Raw genomic sequence first — 24,102 nt, forward strand, 5'->3', positions numbered from 1 at the left:
TACATTTTTAAAACAAAGAAATATGTCATTTTATACATTAGAAAAACTGATGTCTGGCTCAGGAAGAAATCTTCTGCATTCAATCTGCTTCTCACACTATATGGCCCTTAGAAAATCCCACTGTACACTCATGAGAGATGTTATTATTATTATTATTATTATTATTATTATTATTACTACTACTACTACTATGTGTTCTCACCCAAAGAAAAATTTAAAAGAGTCCCACACCACACTTTCAGAACTGTTATGTTAAGAATATTAGTTTCATAAAATAGAATGTAAATCTCAGTTCAATGCAAAGATTTCTCAGGAAGATTTTTCTAAAATTATGAATATCCATAGCTATGAAATCTCTTAAAATATCCAAATTCACCGATTTAATATACTGCATGCAAAACAACTACTTTATTAACAAGACAACCACTTTCATTAATCTTTCTTCTACACTTGGTTTAGTTGACCGGACACTTCTATCTGCACATTCTGACCTCTTAATTGAGCTTTCAAAATAAATTTCTCCAATGCTCTTTAAATCTCTTTTTAAAAAACTACAAAGCCCTCCATGTCCTCACACTAATTCAAGATATATTTTCTGTCTAATATGTGAAGCTTTCCCCCACCTTGCTACCTTTTCTTCACCTACAATCGTCTATTCACACTTGGCTTGGCTCCTTCTTGTCATTCAGGTCTCAACTCAAATGGTACCCTTACCAGAGAAGCATTCTCACACCTACATAATCATTGCTAGAATCTCTTCCGTGATTTTCTTTCATCTCCCTGTTTAATTTCATTTATTCGTAACACTTATCACTATGTGAAAGTATTTTGCATAAGCATTTTTTTTCCTTTCCACTAACCACCAGAATGACAGAATATATGTCTTGCCACTCCTCCTCCCTTCCTTTTGCATCCCTGGGGAATGAATTCAGAGCCTTGGAACTGAGCTACATCCCCAGACCTTCATCTTTATTTTATTTTTTGATTTTGAGACAGACTCTCACTAAGTTGCCCAGGAGGGACTCTAACTTGTGATACTCCCATCTCAGCCTCTAGGAGTGCTGGAATTACAGACGTGCATCACCACACCCAGCTTCTTGTTTCTTTTACATCACAGGTGTCCACTGAAACATAGTCAGTACTGAGCAGATATTACTTGAATGTAGGAGTAAATAAACAGTTAAATACATCAGTGAATCCTAATAAGTTATATTATAAAAAAATCATTAAATACTTTTTTTTATTCTTAATTGTTGAAGAATATAAATAGCATTTCAAATATCCTTGTAATACTCTCAGTCAAATCCACACTGTAATATCTTTTCTATTTTGTAAAAACATACTATATAAAAGAGGGAAGAAAGCATGGTAGCTCACAAATCCCTGCTTTGTATATATATAACCTACTAATCAGTGAAAAGAAAACTATTTCAAAACATTTTCTTATTTCATGAGACTTTGAACTCTAGAATTCATATAATAAATAAATAATTTAAATTCAGAGGATTAAGAGAAAATATTTCAAAATTTCTCATACAATTTATCTTAATTGTTTTTCAAGACAATGGCAGACAAAATAACAATCAAAAGCTATAAACTTATTCCTTTGAAAACTAATTTTAATTCACTTGTGAATTTTATCATCAGTACTTATGATTGCCATTAATCTTGTATTTTTCTTTTAAATTTGAATTTAACTGTTGCCACCATCGCTTGAAAAAATATAAACTTGGAGAAAGGGTAATCCATAGACACATATATGGGTACAAAGTATAAATATGTGTGTATGTATATTTCCAACAAAATTAGTCAATAAGAATTTATTGACCATCGGGAACAGTATAAATCTGTATTAAAAATGTTGCAGAAGTTATTAAATATTCTAAAACGATATAAAGTGGAACATAGGGGTAATGTAAATTGGTGCTCTGTACATATGAGCCAAATACAAAATATAACACTGAATAGTGTTCTTCAAGCTATTAAGAAAGTCTTTGATGAGTATGTAAACAGTTTTTAGTAAAAGTTATTACAATAAGCTATTAATTAAATTCTAGGAAACAAATGCTCACTCATCCTCTCTTTTGACCAGTGGGGAATAAATGACACTTTAAAGACATTTACTTAATTTAAAAAAGAATATTTTAAACACATCGACTATCACTTATGATTTTGTGGAAAGCTTTAGGTTTCCTCTGCAAATATTGCACTATGTATATGTGAAATGAGAAGCCATCTTTCTTAACAGTCTGGCCAACCTTACTAGTTGCTTAAACAGGATTATTTAATTGGCTTTGACATTGAAAAATATCCAGAGTAATTTAACTGTACTTGTGAAGTTTTACAAGTAGCAAATAGAAAGTGAATACTGTTTGGGTTTTAGAGCATTTGATGCTCTATATTCTTATGAATAAATAGAGGGTGATTTTTTGAAAACAATCCACTTCAGCTAACCAGATTATAACTAAATAAATCACTAATCTAAATATATTCTCTAATAATTTCTTTATATATTAAATATGCATGAATTGTGTATTCTCAGGAATCAACTTTAATTCCATCTTTACTTATCTATCATAATTCTGTTACTACTTAAGAACCTTTAGGACAAATTATTTTTATTTATCATAAAAGAGTTTATAGAAGAGCCTAAATACAAACATCACAGTCAGACTGCAGCCTTCCAAAGTTGAAATAGTTAAATTCAGGTAAAGCATGTGCAGTCACAGCATGTTTTTTTCAAAATAAGAGCATTCCCCTAAGAACTTCAGAAACCAATTTCAATACTGTGTGGAGGGCGGGGGAGTTGCCATTGGTCCCCACATCATTCAGCTTTATCATGGCTAAGAAGTAGTTCCAACCTGCCTGTGCCAGGGAGTGTGCCAAAAGAACTATAAATCATCCAAAGATTTCCCCTTAGGAAGATGGATATTAAAAGCACTAGTCTATCCAGCCTCCCACAGAAATCACTGGAAATCTTGTTAAAGTCCTTGAGGAAATACATCTACGTGTTTTTAAAATGAAATCGCAACAATTGTAGATTCCTGTTACACATGCAACATACAAACTATTCGACATTGTTCATATAATGATGACCATAGTAAACTTTTCATCATTAGCAAGAAATCAATGTTATTACTCTATTGCCAAGAAAGTACTAATTCACATTTTCTTCTCACTTTTTCAGTGATGCTTTTTGTTTCTAATTTTTTCCAAAAGATACAATTTGAAACTTTCTAATTTGACATTCTCTCAAAATAAAGAATGAAGGTAATATTTGAACAAAATGAATGAGCAAAAAAAAAACCCAACATAACTAGTTGAAGGAGAATAATAGGAGGAAAAACTTGTACTTTTTAATATGACTCATGAACTGCCTTACTTATGTAAAACTGATTCCTTAAAAACAAAAATTGGTGGCTTTCCAACAATCATAACAAAAACATAAGCTTGAAAATTTTCAATTATTGTAGCTTTAAAGTCTTCTAAACTAAGAAACACCAAACTATTCCTCTTCTTAATGTAATAAATTCAATTCTACCAGCAATAATTTAGAAAGAAAATGGAGAAATATGTATCTGTAAAACCACATCATAAGAGTATATTTTTCAAAATCACACAATAATTTAGTAGCTAAATAAGTATTTAAGAACACTACCATTCAAAATACATTAGTTTTTTGGCAATAGTATTCTAAGACATCGGTTAATTGTGCTCAAACTATACAATAAATTTTATTATTTTCTGATGACACACACAGATATCCTTAGATATTTTACACAAAAAAGTATTACTCAACTTAATCACCTACCCATATTCATCAAATCTGTCACCAAATGACTTGTGATTATTTCCAAATATAAAAACCACCCTCACAGAAAAAAAGAAATTGTGATCATCAAGCATATTCAAAATCATATTTACTTTCCCTAAGAACAATTTATAAAGAATTCTTAAAATACATTGAAAAAATAACATAGAAACAAAAATGTTTCCTACTTTTATTATTACTATTCTTTAAATTATAAATGGAAAGATTTTCTTTTATAGGTAATACCTCACATACCAAACTTGTGTACATGCTTTCACAGACATATACATGAACATTCAGTCTATACATACACAGGCTTGAAAAATAATGCATTCCGGGATTTCTTACAAAGACACAAGAAGCACAATGAAGATTAATGTATCTGACTACATTAAAAATAACATGTTCATCAGAAAATGTGATAAAGGGATAAAATTATAAACCATAAATGAAAGAAGGTATTTACAGTCCATGTAATTGACAAGGATTAAGCTCCAAAATACATAACTAACCAACAGAAAAATGAGCAGAAAACTTCAACAGAATCTTCACAGAAAAATGTAAGCAGCCCATAAACATATAAAAAGATGCTCGGTCTCATTAGTTATCAGGGAGATGGAAGTTGAAATCATGAGCTATCAGATCAAATCCACTAGATTAGTAAAATTTCAGTGTTTGTCAATATAAAATGTCATGAGGACAAAGAGGAGTCAGAAAATATAGGGATTAGTTACAATCAGGTATAATCCATTACAAACATTTTAAAAAGGAGTTGCTATCATTTAACAAATTTAAAGATTCACATACTATATGACCTATGAATTCTACTCCCAGATATCTACACTAGAGAAATTACTCAACATGTTTATCAGGATACATAGTTAACACTTTATACAGGCACCACTTGAGAGGGCAAAATAACTAGAAACAACTCAAATATCACCAATAGTTAAAAGGATAAATACGCGGAGGATAATAGATATACAGTGGAGCATAATACTGAAAAAGAAAATGAAGTAGGAGAAAAATATATGAAGAATTATTAGATTTATATAAGTTTCAAAGACAAAGCTAAATACATGCATATATGGGAGAATTTTGCAAGAGGAAACCTTTTGAAGGTTGGGTTCTTACAAGCTTACTCGTGGAAAATAAGTTCTTAGACTTAGAATCTTGGAGTTCGAAAAAGGGATGAAAGATATGTCATAGCTTGGCCATGAGGAATCCCTCTTCCACTCACCCAAAAGTTTTCCAAGCAGGTGCCACTTAGTCACTGAGACAATGCCTCTCAAGATGGGGACTTTGTCACACATAAAAATAACTGTTCCTCTCACTTTTGGAACATTTTAATTACTAGGATATTTACTATTGAGCTGATCCAATTTAGATTATCCCATAACTTTCATTTCTTTGGCTATGTAGATTCATGCAAAATAACCTCCTTTTCATATGACTATGTTTGTAACATTTAAATACTTTGAAAAGCAATTTGGCATCATTTAATAAATGTGAAGACTCAACTACCATATGACTCAGGAACTTTACTTCTAGATATCTGCTCTAGCAATATGTAGAAAGTTATCCTTTCCCCTTAAACTTTCCATCAGCACATAAAACATTGTCAATTCTTTTAAATATACATTATACTTCCTGAACTTGATCAAGTACATTAAAAGTCATTTTGAAGCTTGGCACCTCAAAATGAACTTGAGACCCTACGTGCCACTTATCACAGTTCCCTGTTTTAGTCACTGTTTCCATAACTGCAATGTATTTTAAAATTTACATTTAGTGCTTCAAGATTCTCCTTGTTCATGATAACCTTTTGCAAATACATGTTTTATTTCCCTTTGTTTTTTATATAAGCAGTACGTGAGCTTGCTTTTTAATGTATAATTTAAAAGCTTGGCCTTGTAAAACAATAACATTAAGTACATTGCTATTTCAGTTGTTCTAGAGATAGCTTTTGGATTAACATGAAAAACTTTTAAGGCCAAAAGCAATACCTGATTGTGGAGGATAAAATGGTCTTTTTTTCATGTTAGATTTACTGAGAACTAATTCATATGAAAATGCATTCAATTCCATTACTTTCAGATATTGTTCTGAATGCCAATTGACACAGAGAGGCTCTCCATTAATTCTGTTTTACATACAATCCCTGTCTGAATGTCAGAATTCACAACATCATTTAATTACATAAAAAGAAAAAAAATTTTTGGAGTGAATAGAATTTTCAGTGTACATTTGCATAAGTCTACTGTAGATTATTACTAGCTGGATTCATGTCCACACTAAATACTAATAAATAATATATTGACCATGGACAAAACAGGCAAACGTTGTGTCATCTGGAAAAGGACGCAGATGACCTGACATCACAGATAAACTTAAAATCTTGGTTCAGTAACAAGGGAAACATGAAGTTACTCCAGAAGAGTTGGTGTGAATAATCACGTATTACTTAGTACACAAAAGTGCCATTGAGTCATTTGTGTAATAAGTCGGAAGAATTGTTACTTTTTAAAAACAAAGTTTCTTAAAGAAAAATAATACTATTGGTTATAGACAGAAAAATCAGGTCTCCAAGGAATATACAGAGTTTAATCCTATACATAAATTCAGTACACCAAGAATTAGATCAAATCAGAGCCATCCATTCAATTTAAAAAAAAGCAATTAGTAGAGGAGAGGGTTGTATACCAGATGATCTGTAGAGAGGTCAGGAACAGTTCAGTGTTCAACGCACACATAAAGAAGTAGTTATAGGAAATCTCCTTGATTTTCTTTTTTAACTTTTGCTGTCCTATTTTTTTTCCTTGAAATTAAATCATTTTATTATACCATAATGATGTACATCTATTAGTGTTGACAATAGATATATAACTTCTAATCTGTTCTTTGAAAGTTAGCATTGCCAAATACTACTTAGGTATGGTATGGTAGCTCCATGCCTAGAACTTGCATTTCAGTGTACTGATGGCATCATCTTAGCCAAGTTATCTAGTGTCTCCAGGTATCCGTTTCCCCATCTATTTACATATAGATAACAGAATGCCTATTTCTCAAGGTTGTTATGAAGATTAAAAATTTAATACCTAGAAAGTGATGTAGCATTACCTGGCATATAAGTACTTGGCAAAAACAGTACTTTTAAAAAGTCATTGTCATTAACAAATACCTCATGAAAAAATATTGATATTTTCATTAAAATATTTAACTTAAAATAACCAGTGGTCAAAAAAACACCAAACACTTGCTATTTAAGAAAAAGTAATCTATTTCCACAACGAAAGATGACAAAATTGCTCAAAACCATTGTCTCTAAGTAAATCAATCACTTTAACAGATATAGACATCTTAAGTACTAGAATATCAAATTAGATTACCAAATTTAAAAATATCCTCAATTCTAAATCACTAAATCAGAATTTGTTTTATTTTAAATGAACGTAAATCAAAGTTCATCTGTATGACAAAAGAGGACAAGGGTGTAAGGGTGTTAACACATGTTACATCATAAACAAGGCCCATGTCTATTTGTTTAAGAAAATAAACTAGATTGAAATAGTGTGGAACCATCACATATATTTGAAAATATAATTAAAATGTATAACGAGCCCGAAGCAACTTTTTAAAACTTATGCTACTGCTTGTAAAAGCTAATTCCAAACAATTCTCAACAAAATTTGAAATTGAGACTTCTACTAGACAACTATTATAAGTCTCTGAAAGTAACACAATTCATTTTGCTTGAAAATACATGATAATATATGCATACTACTCCCAGATGATTTTCCCCTTGTTATCCTAATTAGTGAAGTTTTACCATATGACTATTCTCTAGGTAAAACCATGAGAAACTCTGGCATTTAGGTATGCAGTAACATTTGGGACACTGCCTAGACTTAAAAAAAAAGAGTAAAGCACATGTTACCCAAACATTTTATGATGAACACTTCATTTAACTAAAGAGAAAAGAAAAAATATACTGATTTTCTAAATAAGCTCCCTGAGTCTTTTGCAGAATGCTTTGATAGTAAGTAAGTTTGTGAAAGCTGTTTTATAGCCTTTCAATTGTTTCTATACTATACTGTTTATAAATATTAATGTTCACAAGCAAAAAAGAATCTATCTATATCAAGAACATTGTTATCTTAACTTTGACCATATTGAAATTGTTGATAAAAATGAATTATGCAATAAAACATTTGCTCAATTAAAACATAAAAATTTAAATGACAGTTTTTTTATTTTAAATTATTTGGACATAATGATAAAAGCACAAGATCAGCTGAAGTTATATTGAGCTGGTCAGAATTACTGTTTCAGAAAAACTGGCATGAGTTTATAAGATTATGGTCATTTTATTGAGTTTAAAGGCAGTTAACAGCAACGCAGCAAAATGTGTGTCTCTAAACATTTATGTGTTATTTAGAACCTTGTTTAAAATAAGGGGTTTTTGGGGTACTAGGGATCGAACTCAGGACCTTGCACTTGTGAGGCAGGCGTGGCACCACTGAGCTAAATCCCCAACCCTTAAAATAGGGTTTTAATGGATAATTAAGATTATGTGTTATTTAGTCAATTTAACAGTAAAGAGAAGATAAATAAATTTATTAAAATTACTTTGAAGCAGTGGGGGGAAAATTAGTATATCTAACTTCACCTGAAGAAACAATACAGTCAGCCTCTCATGAGTATTTCTTGCATATTTTGTAAGGAAGAAATTTGTGTGTGGATGGATGTGTGCACAGACATAACAAACATACTTGTTTTCTTAGCTTTTTAATCTCCTTATCATAAGATTATAGACTTTATATCATAGTATTTAAGGATCATTAACTATATATCATCATATTAAACTTACAGGATCTTAATGAGATGAGTAAACACAAGATTGAGCATCTTTTTCAGTATCATGTTAGTTAGAAGTATGACCTATTTATTGTCTATTTGGAGATTAAGTTTGATTTAACAAGATGTGTACAGGTATCCATTTGACAAGGGATGAACTTACAAAGTAAACTATACACATCAATTTGGTCAGCCCAGGATACCAGATATTTGGTCAAACATTATTCTGGATGTTTCTATAAAGGTATATTTAGGTGACATTAGCATTTAAAATAGTGGACTCTGAGTTAAGCTCATTACCCTCCAATAATGTGGGTGGGATGCATCCAGTCATTTGAAGGCCCAAATAGAAAAAGAAAAAAAAAAAAGACTGACTTCCCACCTAGAAGAAGCTCTGCAGCAGACAGCTTCAGACTCAAATGCACCACCAATTTTTCCATTGAGCCTTTGACCCCCAGCCTTACCCAAAGCATTTTAGACATGCCAGCCTCCAATTCCTTGAAATAAATCTCTTTCTCCCTGTATATACACACATCTTTTGTTGTATTTCTCTAGAAAATCTTGAATAATGCACAGTGCTTGTGTTCTAAATCCAGATTGTCTGGGTAAAAATACTCACAGTACTACTGTACACAACTTGGGAGACTTGAGCCTTGATCTCCTCATCCATAACAAGGGACAATAAACATCAGCCTTTACCACACAAGATTGTTTTCAGGATTAAATAACTTTTATACATACAAAATATTTAGAAAAAGCATACTCTATATGATGGATATTGTTCTAAGTATTCAATGAATATTAACTATTTCCAAGATTCTAACATAGCTATAAAACTCGCACTTAGTTCTTGACAACAAGGTTAAGGTGGATAAATAGAATTTTTAAAAATTACAGGGATAGGGGCCGGGGATTTAGCTCAGTGATTCTGGCGCCTGCCTTGCAAGCGCAAGGTCCTGAGTTTGATCCAAGGTCCCGAGTTTGATCCCTGGTACCAAAAAAAAAAAAAAAAAAAAAATTACAGGGTTACCTGGATATCTTTTGCGGGGAGGGCACAAATATTCAAGATGAGGGAAAATTTAATCCACAGGTTTTCAAATTTTGGTTGCTTAAATGGAAAACCAATGATTAACATTTGAAAACAACTGAAGTAAAAGCATGCTTTCCTGTATATCTTAGCTGTATTCTTAAATAGATGCCTGCCAATATAATTACTGAAAAATACATCACATGAAGCCCTCCCAGAAATGCTTTTAAATGTGATTTCTGATTGTTAGTAGTTCCTACCACATTGCCTCTACTTTTGTGTTCTACACTTGACCTCTGTATATTTCTTCCAATTTTTCTCATCCTTCCTACTCACTAGCCACATATCCCTTTCCCTATAAATTCATCCCTTTTCTTGAAATTCTGTCAACTACACATTATTTTTCCTCTTGTTTACTGTGCTTTGATTTTACCAGAAAAAAATCCTAGGTGAATATTTATATCTTTGGGGATTGATAAAAACTTTATAATAGTTTCACAAAAAGTGAAAACTATAATGGAAAATAATTATAGAAATTGCTACTTGAAAATTGAATGCCATATATATATATATATAATCTACGAAGACTATGAAGAAAAATTAAAAAGTGAATGACAAATGCAGAAATAACATTTCTTACATACTGTCAAGTATTTAATACAAGTAATATTTTTCTGTAATGTACTATACTTTACATTCAACATTTATACGAATCATCCCATTCTAACTTCCTAATATCCTATAAAGAAGACAGAAATCAGGGTTTACTAATGTCAGCATTAATGGTACTTTGGGCAAGGTATACTTCTTTCTGGGCAACCACCTTTGTGAACAGCATCCCCGGCCTTTACCCATTAGAGACACCACTAGTTCCCCAATCCCAGCCAACTATGACAACAAAAAAATCTCCAGATATTGTAAAGTGTTCCCCAAGGAACACTAGTTTAGAAACACTGACAAAAAGAAACAGAATCTCCTTTTTTACAAATTAAAAAAGTGGCATCCAGAGAAATTAACTGATGTTCCCAAGTATATTTTTATCTTAATGACCTACAAACTTGAAACTTATAGGACATCATCATGAATGTTTTGGGTAAAATACTAATCACACTTAATAAACCAATTGTGATTTTTTGTATTATAAGTATTTTATACCACAGACATTTCTGATCTCACTTTCTTCTCAGCTGATTGAGTCATTTTAGGAATTTTACTTCCCACAAAAGGAAAACATACCATTACAAATTCCAATTTAGAAATGGGCATTATGAAACTTGTCTAGTCATAAAAATACTTATATAATGCAAGCCTCAGTTATTTTCAAAGCAGTTTCTGTCTTTATTTGAGTAAGATTTATGAAACAAGTTATTACTCTTTTTAGTTAGGCAACTAATATGCCATCTAGTCGTTATAATATGCTTCTGTCATACACATGTAAAACACTGAAAACATTTTCTTTTTATGGAAGTATCACATACAGAGAGCTAGTCAAATATTAAATGTTAAAGGTAGACTTGAAGCCCTTTTGATTTTATCAAAAATGCTTCCAATGATTTTGAGCTTCTGTTGAAACTTCATAAGTGTACTCAATGTTTTAACAGTCTGTAGTCTTATCCAGTACAATACACAGCAATTCTTCATATTATCATTATTCCACAAGTCATAAAAATACTGGAGTCTCATATTAATATTCTAAACACAAACACTTTATATAATTAGCCAAACATTGTATCTAAATAGCATTTCACTTCAAACTGCTTCTCAACAAAAGAAGGAAAAATGGAATTGTCTCATGTAATAAACTGCCATCTGTGTGCAGGCTGATATGAAAAGGGAATGTTTGAGTGTCAAAGGATCAGGTTTATGAACCATACCTTCCATGACATACACCAGTGACCCCACATCTCCTTCCTTGATGATGCAGCTGTCTTTGCCATATTCCACTGGGTACATACAATCCACAATCTCCTGGATCTGTGACAGCTCCAAGTTCTTCATAAAGTCATTGTCAAGGATAGCTTCCTTTATAAGATCCTTGGACCTATGGCAAGACAGAGAAGAGTTGCTGACACATCTGACAAGTTCTTTCATAGTTTGTGAGGCTTCACAGAGTCATGCAATGCTCTGGCACACTACAAATACATTTTCTTGTTAGGAATCCAATAATTTTCTAAAGACCTGAGAACAAAGTAGTTCCATGGCAGCAGTAAAAGCAGAGCAATTTTCCTTTCTACAAAGTATTTATTCATTTAATGAATAAATGATGAACCAACAAAGTTCATATGATTTCATTGTTCTAGAATTTTTTTTGCTACAAAGATTATGGGAAAACCAGTGAACAAACATTTTAAAGTGAAGTTAGTAATTTGGTTTAAGAAAAATACAAACAAAATGCAAAATATTTATAGAGCAAACTATTTTGACTACTTTATATATTATTAAAAACAGACATGTATTTTGCTATAAACAATTACAGTAAAAACAGAATTTTTAAACATATTTTTTGCATATTTCTCTTCCTAGGGTTTATGCTCTACACAGGCAAGGATCATTTTTAATTTGTTCTCTGCTGTATTCCCAGTTTCCACTACAATACCACTCACAGGATGGGTGCTCAAGAAAGAGTTTGGATAAAAGCAGTTAAGATTTTTATTTTTAATTTGCTGATTAAAACAAATATGACAGTCCTCTATCTACATCTCATGCTTCTTTGGGGGATATTTCCTCAAGCATCTTAATTTGAGGCAACAATCCAGACAAAACTCTTTGAACAAGATATTTGAAATTTAACATAATTTAGATAGGAGATTAAATATAAGTAGTCAGTAGGAAAGACATGTATAAATTCTGTAATTGGAATTCAATGGATAACAGGAAGGTTTTTCAGAACTAGTGATAATTTCATTCACTGGGATAAGAAGTTCCAAACTACTTCTTAGGTTCACAAAAATCAAAGTAGAAGAGACATTAGAAATAGTTTTTCAGGAGGGGCACAATCAGAACACTGTCAGAGAAGTCTGAAATTGAATACGATGAAAATCATGACCTTAGTAACACAGAGAGGAAAAAATACTTTTGGAATTTTAGATTTAAAGTCTTAATTTTAAAAAATTAATACAAGTGGGCCAGGGATTTAGCTCAGTGGTTCTGCCATCTGCCTCACAAGTGCAAGGTCCCGAGTTCGATCCCTAGTACCAAAAAAAAAAAAAAGAATACAAGCTATCCTTTCTCCACATTGATTCAGCAAATGCCTTTCAGGAAATGATCTATAGTAGTGACCATTTGCTTAAACATCAGCCCTCCCTCTCCACTTCCAGTGACATCCCAGAGACCTCAGTCTAACCGACCTAATCTTTATACATTATGATACAATGATTTGAGTATAAGAAATAAAATGATGTATATAAAAATAAACACAATTAAAAATGTATTACTGTGAACAATACTGCTAGGATGGACTACTGTATGCTTCAATTAAAATTATAAAGAGAATTAATGGCATGGGAAACTGTGACTTTTATGCAAAAAAGCAGGATAAAAAATTGTTTTTAGGATAAGTGTGTGTGTAATAAAATATTAAGAGTGAAACATATGTGGATCTCAGCCCTGATAACCATGTAATTTGCCTTGCTTTTTGAATTTCCATTCTATCATCTATAAAATGGTATTTTAAAAAAACTTTGCAGGTTTATATGTGAATTCTAACAAGTTAGCGTTACTTTCAACAAATGATGGGTGATAAAGGTGGCAGTAGTATTAACTGCAGTAGCAGTAGTAAAAGGTGAAGTAACAGAGGATACAGTTATGAGTTGAAACAATATCAAAAGGAAATAAACAAAATTTTGATTTTGTTTGGTTTTAGTGGCAGAATTACATGTTTTCTTTACATTTTTCTAGACTTACACATTTTCCTAGAAAGGGCAAGCTTTTGGTACTAAAAATAATTCACTTAAAACATATTAAACGCAAAACTATTTACCTTGTTAATAAGGATTCCTTGGGCCAGGGATTTAGCTCAGTGGCACCACACCTGCCTTGTAAGAGCAAGGTCCTGAGTTTGATCCCCAGTACCAAAAAATAAATAAATAATAAATAAGGAATCCTTATCATTGAAACTCTTGGGAACAACTGTCTCATAAACATTATATTTATTTGGACCACAAATCACCAACTTTGAGGCAACTCTTACATCTTACGAGAAAAAAAGTCTCAATTATTTTAAGAATTATCTCCAGAACATGAAGTCTGCCCACTATTTCCTTACACTCTTTTTCTTTTTTTTTTTGGTAACGGTGATCGAACTTGGGTCCTTGCACCTGCGCAGCAGGCGGTGAAACCACTGAGCTAAATCCCCGGCCCTATTTCCGCACATTCTTTAGATCAGTTTTCTCTTCAATCGCATCCAAGGCAATGGGAAATATGCCAAATGTAGCCTCTCCCAGAAATGTGCTTTCTTTTCTTAGAAAGAACTCTCAGGCACTTTAAAAAAATTAGACACAAGTTATTGCTAAGCATGGAAATCAGCTAAGGCAATTTAAAAATGAAGTATAAAATTTCTATAATCAACTTGTTAAATAAAATATAATCCAATCTCTTTAGCTTTCAATGGTCAGCTTTGGGTGCAAATGTCAGGTTGTTATGGTTTATGTTTAGATGCCCCCCGCCCCAGGCCTCATATGGATGAGGTGGGACTTTCTTTTTCAGAAGTAGTTGAAACTGAAATGTGTGTTGCTGGTGTGTGATTACTAAGCCACTATATGTGAGTAGTTTGGCACCGTCCTAATCCCAGTAATCAAAATAAGAAAAGGGGCAGAGCGATGCTGTTAAACTCTCTCTTGCTGCCTTTGCTACTGTATGGGTGCCATGTTGTTTCTTCTCTGCGATGCCTGTTTGTCACTCCTGCCTTGGAGCCAGCCAATTATGGACTGAAACCTCTAAGAACTTTAAGCCAAATACACCTCTTCCCCTTTAACTTTGGGTGTTGGGTATTTTGTCTCAGAAGTGAGAGAAAAGTAACTAACACACAAGTGAAACAAAAAATACAATTTCAAGGTCATTTTGGCCTACAGTATGGTCTCTGTAATTGGAAGCTCAAAAAGTCCAAATTGCCACTGACAGTTCATAGCTCTTCCACTCATATAAAATGCCTTGCAGGGCTCCCTAATAGTTTGGAATCCCAGGAATCATTACAGCAGGATGTTCATCTATCTACTGTGAAATATTTGATAAATCACCTAAAAAAGCATAAATAAATAAATAAATAAACAAACAAACACCTCATGCTACCATAGCTGTTAAGATTCTGCCCAAATAGTAGATCCTATTTTTTGTCTAGCAACTTTCTTGAATGAGCTCTATAGGTATAAGATATCTGAGAGCTAAGAAATATCAACCACCTCACATTTCTTGAAGATAAAAGTTAATCCTGCAAGATGATGGCCAATTTTATTTCTTCAAAAGTGCAAACCTGTTTCAACAACTTTCAGGCTGAATTTCACATCAAGCAACCTTCCTACAGTGATCTCAATTTTATACAGCAAGAATAGCCCTTAGAAATTCTAAAGTAATTGCAGCACTCATATCTGTCATTGGAATATCATACCAAACATGGCTATTACTGTCGATACATGACAGCAACCTAATTCTTAGGTAACCAGTGACATTTATCTTTCTTCTGTTATGTACATTGTAATTTTTCTCAAATTGACATTGCCTACTAACGTTTTATTGTAATTTTAAAATAGATGATTTCATCAACTGAAATCATGAAATCAGTAAAATAGATCTAAAAATAATAAGTGAGGAAAGAGGACGATGAACAAACAAAATATTTGCTCAAATGCGATTCATATGGTAACTCAAGTGTTCTTTGTAACTAGTAATTTCCCTCCGTTATCCTCCACTAAAAACAATGCTAAGTAGCTTTTGAAATCATTGGTTAGATATTAACAGATGGGACAGGAATGTACTAATTAAAGGAAAAGAAAATTGTTCTTTGCTGATGTTCCTACAAAAAAAATCTTATTAAAAGTCTCCCATTCAACCATTCAAGTCATTCAGCTCTCCAGAGATGGATGTATTTTACAGCTAATTCACCCCAGTGAGCCTAACTTAAAATAGAAAGGTATCCAAAAGAGCTCAGATCAAACTCTTGCTTTGTAAGTTCACAGAAGTCTTAGCTTGAGAACAAATAAGACTATAGACATCACATTACACAATGTAAAAATTATGAGGCTTCATTTAGTAAGCATTAACTCTTTCTGAAGTTTAGATACAAAAACTGAAAACAGAACAATGATAAGAAAACATGTTGCATATGTTCATGTGCCTAGTTGCAATTCAACAATTTAAGCCATGTCAAATTATTGAGACCTCCCAGAATTCACTTAATTCCAACAAGGTCAGCATGATCACACTATGAACATTCTTAATTTCCTCCCCACCTTGAGCAACCCCACCTTCAGTTGTAAACTAGATACCATGATGTCGTTAGTCCCCTGAAGCCCAGCAACTCTGAATGTCACCATATGTTATCCATTAACATTTCAATTTCTTTTTTTCTAATATCCCTCTTTTTTATTAGTACATGCTCGCAGTACATAATGTTTGCAGTCCTAGTGGGGAGTTGGTATGTGTAATAACACATCTTAATTCCTTTTTTCATCCCCTTCCACTCCCCTCTCTCCACCTTTTGGTCCCCTTCCTATTTGACAAACCTCTATCTTCCTACTTCCCATTATCTATTATTTATTTTGCTCTTTGTTTGTATTTTGGGTTTCTCACATAAGAGAAATCATGTGATACTTAAGCTTGTGTGTTTCATTTATATCACTTAACCTCATCAACTCAAGGTGTGTCCATTTTCCTACAAAGACCTAAGTTTATTTTTCTTTATGACACGGTAGTTTGCCATTAAAAAATAATTCAGTTTCAGCAACGGCTTAATTTAAAACCTGTTCATCAAAAGAAATCATTTTAGAATCATTCTATAGTTCAGATGATTCTCAAATTTAGTCCCTGGAATAAAGCACATTACCCTTTGAATTTATCTGAACTCAAAGGGAGGAAAATAACACAATTATTTACTCCAGACTCCCAGTTTTTATATTTTCTCTTGGTTAACTCATGCAAATAATCTAATTCCAGAAAATTAGAGACAAATTTAGCCTAGTTATGGTATCTAACATGCCTTTAGGAATTAGAGTACTATGATGCACATGGTCTAGTTTTATCTCCAAATATTTATTATTAAATTAGGCTTTAATATATTAGATACATTGAATCTTCCTGAAGAGATACAGCATATGCTGCATAGTGAGAAAGTTCTTAAATAAGTAAAATTTTAAAACAATCATGCTCTTAGTTATAAAGGCACTGTGGTTTGCAAACTTTTTAATCAAAGTGAAAAAATTAACCTAAAACTGACAACAATATTAGTCATCATCCTTATAGTAGTAGCATCCTTCATATTTTATTTACTTGTTACTTTGTATTCTGCAAATACAAAGAGCCTTGCCTTATTTAAGTCTCACTATGTCTCACTAGGTTTTCCACAGTGAAATTCAGAAAGTTGTATAAACTGTCTGATATTGCACAACTAGTAAATGATGAATAGAGTCAGGATTTAAAGATCAGTCTTTTTGACTTCTAAGACCACACTTTACTAAACTGATTTTTAAGCCCACGATAATAAATTATATTTGACAATATAAATGAATTATCCCAATTATAAAATACAAAAGAAAATATTCTGCTTACTTATCTCTAATTCAGCAAAGGTTAAGAATGTTGTGCTTGAATAATATAACCTTTCATCTACAAAGACCATTTTATGCTTTCAAACACAGTTGCATATCTAATAATTCATTCTATTATTACCAAAAACCTGAGCAGGAGGTAGAACAGATGTGACTATTATCTCTATTTGACAGGTAGGAAAACAAAGATACAAAGAGGTCATGAGTTCATGTTAGAAATTAGGTTAGAATCTGGTCACTGACTAACAGCCTGAAATAAAACACTTAATAAAGCTTATCTTTATTACACACATATTCACATTCCTCCATTCATATTCTCTGTCTCTCTCTCTCTCTCTCTCTCAAGCCATTTAAATGTTCTAAATCTCCTGCCTAAAAATTCAACAAACCCACTGTCAAAGTAGCAGCAGGGAACAGGGAAGTGAGCCCATCTGACAATAATTCTATGGTTTAAAAAATTCTGTGATGGCTCAGTGAGGGAGTTTCCCTTTTACTTTAATTCGTCCTTCACATTAATGAAGTTTGAGCAACTTTTGTGGCCTTTACAGAGCAACAACCTCTAATAAAGAAATAACTCTGTATTAGCAGTGGAATTCAATTTGTTTTGATTCCACTATGTTCACATATTTTCCCTCCTTCTTTGTCTTGATCACAAACTCTTCCTCTCTCAGTCTCTTTCCTCTGATTCAACACATGCCAACTCACATGGCCTTGATATACAAATACAAAAGAGAAATATAGTGTAAAAACTTTTTACTATCAAATATAATGAATATATGTATTTGAATTTACATAAAAAGGAAACTATTTGTTTATAGGATAAACATATTCCAAGAAAAGCTGCAAAAATATCATTTTATAATTAATAAAATTAGTGATCCATTAAAGAGATACATTTCAGATAAATCTAACTATAAGGTATTAAGCATTAAATACTTTCCACATGAGTATTTTTTACAGTACTAATGTAATAGGTAAAATTTTAAAACTTAATAAATTATTTTAGTATAATGATATATACATTATAATCTGAGTTCAATATCTAGATTTTTACTTAAAAAAACAAAAAGGAGGGCCAGCGATTTAGCTCAGTGGTTCCGCCACCTGCCTCGTAAGCGCAAGGACCTGAGTTTGATCCCTGGTACCAAAAAACAAAAGACAAAAAGGATAGAAAAAAAGAGTATGAAAGGACAAAGATAAATAAATGTGATTTTATCATTTTAATCTATGGTCTATATATCACATATCATGCTATCATCTAAAGGTTTGTCCCTTTCAATGACAAATAGTTCGTATTTATTATTTTTCCAACACAACAATTCCAAAATCAGCCACTGAAGTTAATAGTGGCAATAGTGATTGATGGGTTTAAAATACAACCATAATTATCCATGAAGTGATTTAAACAGTGAACTAGAGTTGCTACTGACTCAAGTACAATGAAGTAAGCTCTATCTAAAAATCTGAAAAACCACTCTTAAACATATATCGTTTGTGTCAATAAGGTCACAGTCATGATTGACAGAAGAAAAAAAAAAAAAAGAAACAAAGAAGACTTAAAGAAGTTAGGCAAGCCATGAAGACAAAGCAGTGAGTTTAATAAATAACTACAGAAGACATGAGGTTCATAATATACCCTCAATTAGAAACGACATTCTGTATTTGCAGGTACATGGTCTATCACTAGCTTCCAGCAAGTCACAGGACTAAAGGTCTTTGCCAGGCTGAGGTTTCAAAAGTCATGGACAGGCTACAGAAGGGAGGCAGGCAGCTTGGCCCTCAAGATTGTAGGATAATGAGTAAAGGTGATAATTAGAGATCTAAAGATAAACATCTTGAAGAATTAATCCAAAATAAGTTTAGTCAGAGAAATCAAAATTACATCCAAGACATTGGCTTTTCAACCTCAGGCAGCTACAAGGAATCCAGTGATTCAGGGGATGGACAAAGGGCTACACTTTCAGAATATTACTGGAGCAGTGTTTCCCAGGACTTGTTTGTATGTGTAGGAGGGAGAGTCCTATGGGGTAGTTGGGTTATGACCTACCCACAGTTAGGCATTTTCTATTAAAGGTGCAAGTGGTGAGCTATTGCACAACTACATTACTATAGTTAAGAATAGCATAATGTATATTTCAAAATAACTAAAAGAGAGGATCTTAAATGTTCTCAGCACAAAGCCACAATAAATATTTGAGGCAATGGATGCACTAATTACTCTGATTTGATCATTCACTAAGGAGTTTTCTTTTTTAAATTTGAACCTGGAAATATTCTGTTATGATGTACACATGTACTATAACTTACTACCCCATAAATATATACAATTATTATTTGAAAATTGAAAGGTTTAGAGACTGCTGGACAAACTCTCTTCATCTAGCCTTGCCACCGTTTCTACTTTTTTGTCACTTTATAGAATGAATAAGGACAGCAGGGAAGGGATAAAAAGATGTGAAGAGGGGCAAGTAACCTGTAAAAACATTGTCACTTCACCTGTGAACAGGAAGTAGGTACAAGAGGGAGAAACGTGTAGAAGAAAGGCTTTTGAGTATTATTTTAGTTGCACTAATCCAAATGTAATCTCACCTTATTATTTCAATACAAGCTTACAGAATTTAGGTAGAAAACCAGTTGCCAATTTTAATTCCCACTCCCTCAGTCTTTCTCCAAGACCATACTGTTCTAGGACGAGCAGTCAGCCTTAGACAGTCATCTGCTCTGCTTACACTGACCCTTACATTTTTCATTCCTTCAACAAGAATTTCTTGAGTGGCTAATATGTAGCATTGGATGCACAGGAATAAGGTAAAGATAGAATCCCTGTTTTTTTAGAGCTAAGATCCTAGAGTAGAGGAGAAACAACACAGAGGTAGACAGTAAATAGATCATTAAAGTAGAGAAAGTATTTGGAAGATTACAGAGAGTGCTGAGTGCAGAATAAAGAGAAAGATCCATTTAGGATCTGAAATAAAGAGCTGTTTGCAAATAAAGAGCTGTCTGCAAATGAAACATTCAGGCTGAAGTTTAAAGATAAGATGAGCCATCCCTTAGGAGAGCTAAGGAAAAGGCACTCAGAGAAGAAGGAATAGAATATTTCTAGGCTCAAGTTTGGAGAAGACAGCCCTCAAGCTAAAAGACTTTGATCAGGAGACAGTACAGCCAGAGATGAATTTGGAGATGTAGGCTGGGTCAGGCTACAGAAAAGAATTAGACGCAGTGAACTGGAAAGCTGTGAAAAGGGTGACACAAGGCTAATAAGTGAGATGGTCTGATTTATGTTTTTAAAAGATCACTGGTATTTCAGTGAATGAACTGGGCCAATAGCAAGTAGAACGGGGGGGGGGGAGTTCAGATAGGACATTGCTCTATTTTCAAGCAAGACATAATGGTGGCCTAGATTAAGAGGGCAACAGTAAAAATGAGCAGAAATGTAAACAACATGAAAGTATATTTTATAAGTAAAATCCACAGGACTTACTTGTGGAAAGAATGTGGGGTTAAGGAAAAAGGAAGAGAACTAGGTTTCCAAGTTGAGCAATGAATACACAGTGGTGCTGTTTACTGAAATGAGTTAAACTCAGAGAAGGAGAAGTAACAGGTTCATGAGGTCTAAGTAAATATAGAGATAGGTCAAGGGAGAGAACCCCACAAAGGAAATGAGAAATATCAGATACAGAGGAAGATATCCAGGCGATGTATGTTAGGGAGTTAGAAGGAAGGAAACATTTCAAGGAAAAGGAACGATTAACTTTCCTTTTGATTCCCATCAGAACCACATTTTTAAAATACGAACGGCTTTAAATCATTAGATTTTAGAGCTCTGATATCAATCATTCATTATAAATGAATGTTGTGTTTAAGTCTAGCAAACATAAGCACTGATCTCCCCTGGATTAATTTTTTAACTTCTAAAAATACTTTTACTATGGATTTATTCCTCAGACTCCTTCAAGCATAAGTGTATCACAGCAACAGAAACTTGCTTAGAAACAGAATTATATAAAAAGAAAGTCAACAAGACTCACTCTTACCTTCTGTGTTTTAAAAATTACACACACACACACACACACACACACACACACACCATACTAAAAAGACACAAACTAAAGCCTGTAACTTTATTGTGGTGAGTTTGTATATTCAAAACACCCTGAGTGTTCAAATTGCCTGTATTCCTCCACATTTATCATAGCAAAATGGCAATCAACCTGAACTAAATCAAAATTAGACTGCCATCTTTGTAGTGAGAAGAATTCCTTAACATTGAGGAAACACACTTGTTAGCCACCTGACAGGATAATCCTTGCAAAAAACGTACTTAACGGATTTGATTCTCATACTAAGTTACTGCAGATAAAAGAAAAAAAACCAGTAGGCAGAAAGGCAGGCAACAGAGAACATGAAAGTGACTCAGTATTAATCATAGGTTGACTCATTTGACATCATATAAGGATCATTACCCTCCCCTCCACTTATTTCCTAAGCTTAAAATTTTATTGTAAATGACACCATTCAGAAAAACGACTTCACCATGAGGATCATTAAGATTTCTGTGCTGAATATGGTATGTTGGAGTTCTAAATGTCAATAAGGCCAAGGTTTTGTGCATAGTTAATAAAATGAATACCTCATTTCACTTTTGAGTCTTAAAGTTAACATCATATTTATCACTTTTTTCTTGTTTATGGGTAACTTTAACCCTGATATTAAAATCAGATGCTTAGCTGCCTCAAATTCTTTTGAAAATATGGGAAGAAGCAAATAAAAAATAAAAAGTAATTTTAAACAATCATTCACTTTTTGAAAAGTGATGACTGACTGCTTAGCTACCTGTTTACTCAAAGTTCGTGACCACCTGGAGTTGTGCCTGAATATTATAGAACCAAATGCTCCATTGCTAATTGAAACTAAATTTGGCATACAATTTTGTTATCCTGTCCTGATACATACACTGATCAGATTTCTGGTATTATGTGAACCACCAATAAGTTATTTCCTTTTCTAGTGAAAGTCCTAAAGTAACTTTCAAATTACTCTCCTCCTCAGTCATTAGTCTAACAAAATTCAAATGTTTCTTCCCACAACATTTAATCATCAACCTTTCTCACATTATAAAAGACAATTTAGTTAGTCAGCTTATGGATTGGGAGCTAGCTATAGAAAGGTCCTTAGGTAGAGTTGGGTAGTCAGTCACACTGATAAGAATTAAAATAAAAATAGGCAGTAGGACTTTACCAGGAAAGTTCTTCAGAGAAAGTAGAATGAAACCTCTACCTACATTCAGGGCCCAGTTTGGAGAACTTAGAAATGCAAAATAACCAGAGTTCTTTTAAATGCAATTTCCTTTAGGTTCTATACACTGAGTGACTGCTTTAGAGCCATTGAGTTCTAAGTGGTCGTTTTAAATCTATGAGCTCACCTGTGATAGTTGGCCACTAACAACTGAGCTCTGTTCTGTGCTCTGCTTAACCACAAAAAGTTCTGGTCAGAGGGACCACATGGCACTTTACTTTCTGGAACCCCTCACAACTGGGAGCTTGTTTTCTTTTCTTACATTTCCAATAAACACTTCCCCTTTAATTGTCCATGATTTTATCCTTTGACTTTGTGAAACAACAGGTTCATTTTCTACAATGATAGCTGTTTGAACATCATTCCTTTAACTAAAGTTTTAGATAAGCTTTCAGTCATCTCTTATTAAAACTGCTGTGACCTTTTCCTTCCTTTTAATATCAACTAGTCTTGAGAGGTGTTATTTCAGCTTGTCATTCTGAACTTGTCACCCACCTCACCATTGGAGAAATCTAATAAGTCATACCCTTCCTCAGTAACTGTTACCTTTAATCCTTTTTAAAATTTGTGATGCTGAATTGCATATACATTGGTTCAAATTCAATTCCCTTCTTTTATTTCTCTATCTTCTGCCTCTTTTCTTTCAGGAAAACTATTTAGCATCCCTTTCTTTATCCTGGTATTAATAAGATTCTATTTGGTTATGTCTTTCAAGTCATCATATGGAAAGAACTCTCTCAGCTCTCCTCAGATGAGCTGCAATAATTCTCCCTCCACACTAAGTATCAGAGTCAGTGGCAAGATTTCTAAAAATACAGATACCAAAGACTAATTCCACACATTTGGCCTGAGATGTGGCCCAGTATTTGTATAGGCATTGTTGTCATATAGCTATGGCAGGGAAAACATTTTAATTATAGGTTTATGTGTCAAAATATTTAGATTTTGTCAAATTAAACTTCTACATATAGTTTACCACCTCTTTTCCCCCACCTCACCACCATAATTTTCAAGTTTCTGTTCACTTGATGGAAAAAATAGTAAGTAAAATAGTGCATATTTAAGCATTCTCGATTGAAAATAACATTTTGGAAGATGCAAACAATGTTGTGAAAAACATTATATTATCACAAAGTTGAGTTTACAAAATCATAAATACTAAATTTTGAAAATTAAAAAAAGGCACATATAGAGAACCATAAGAAAGCTTTCAGTCACAACTTCACATGAAGTCAAAGGAAAGAGATAGAGCTTAATCAGGATATGTATTCTCTGAAACACTCTTTCCTTTGCATGTATGATATAATTTGGCGAATTTTCCATATATTGCCTTCTCTGTTTCTGCATTTCTCAAC

General features: G+C 32.9%; 1 protein-coding gene across 4 annotated transcripts in view; it reads right to left on the bottom strand.

Moving 5' to 3' along the window:
* Nucleotides 1-24,102, bottom strand: part of Prkg1 (protein kinase cGMP-dependent 1) — a 1,307,364-nt gene that overhangs the window by 1,106,473 nt on the left and 176,789 nt on the right. For all 4 annotated transcript variants that reach the window (XM_013077205.3, XM_004858324.3, XM_087185544.1 and 1 more), the window contains exon 2: nucleotides 11,570-11,736. In XM_013077205.3, coding sequence (XP_012932659.1) covers nucleotides 11,570-11,736 — 167 coding nt within the window. The remainder of the gene's footprint in view (nucleotides 1-11,569; nucleotides 11,737-24,102) is intronic.

The sequence above is a fragment of the Heterocephalus glaber genome, unplaced genomic scaffold (genome assembly GCF_053883595.1).
Source record: "Heterocephalus glaber isolate CG9 unplaced genomic scaffold, H.glaber_assembly_v1.0 deba00001497, whole genome shotgun sequence".
Lineage (NCBI taxonomy): Eukaryota > Metazoa > Chordata > Mammalia > Rodentia > Bathyergidae > Heterocephalus > Heterocephalus glaber.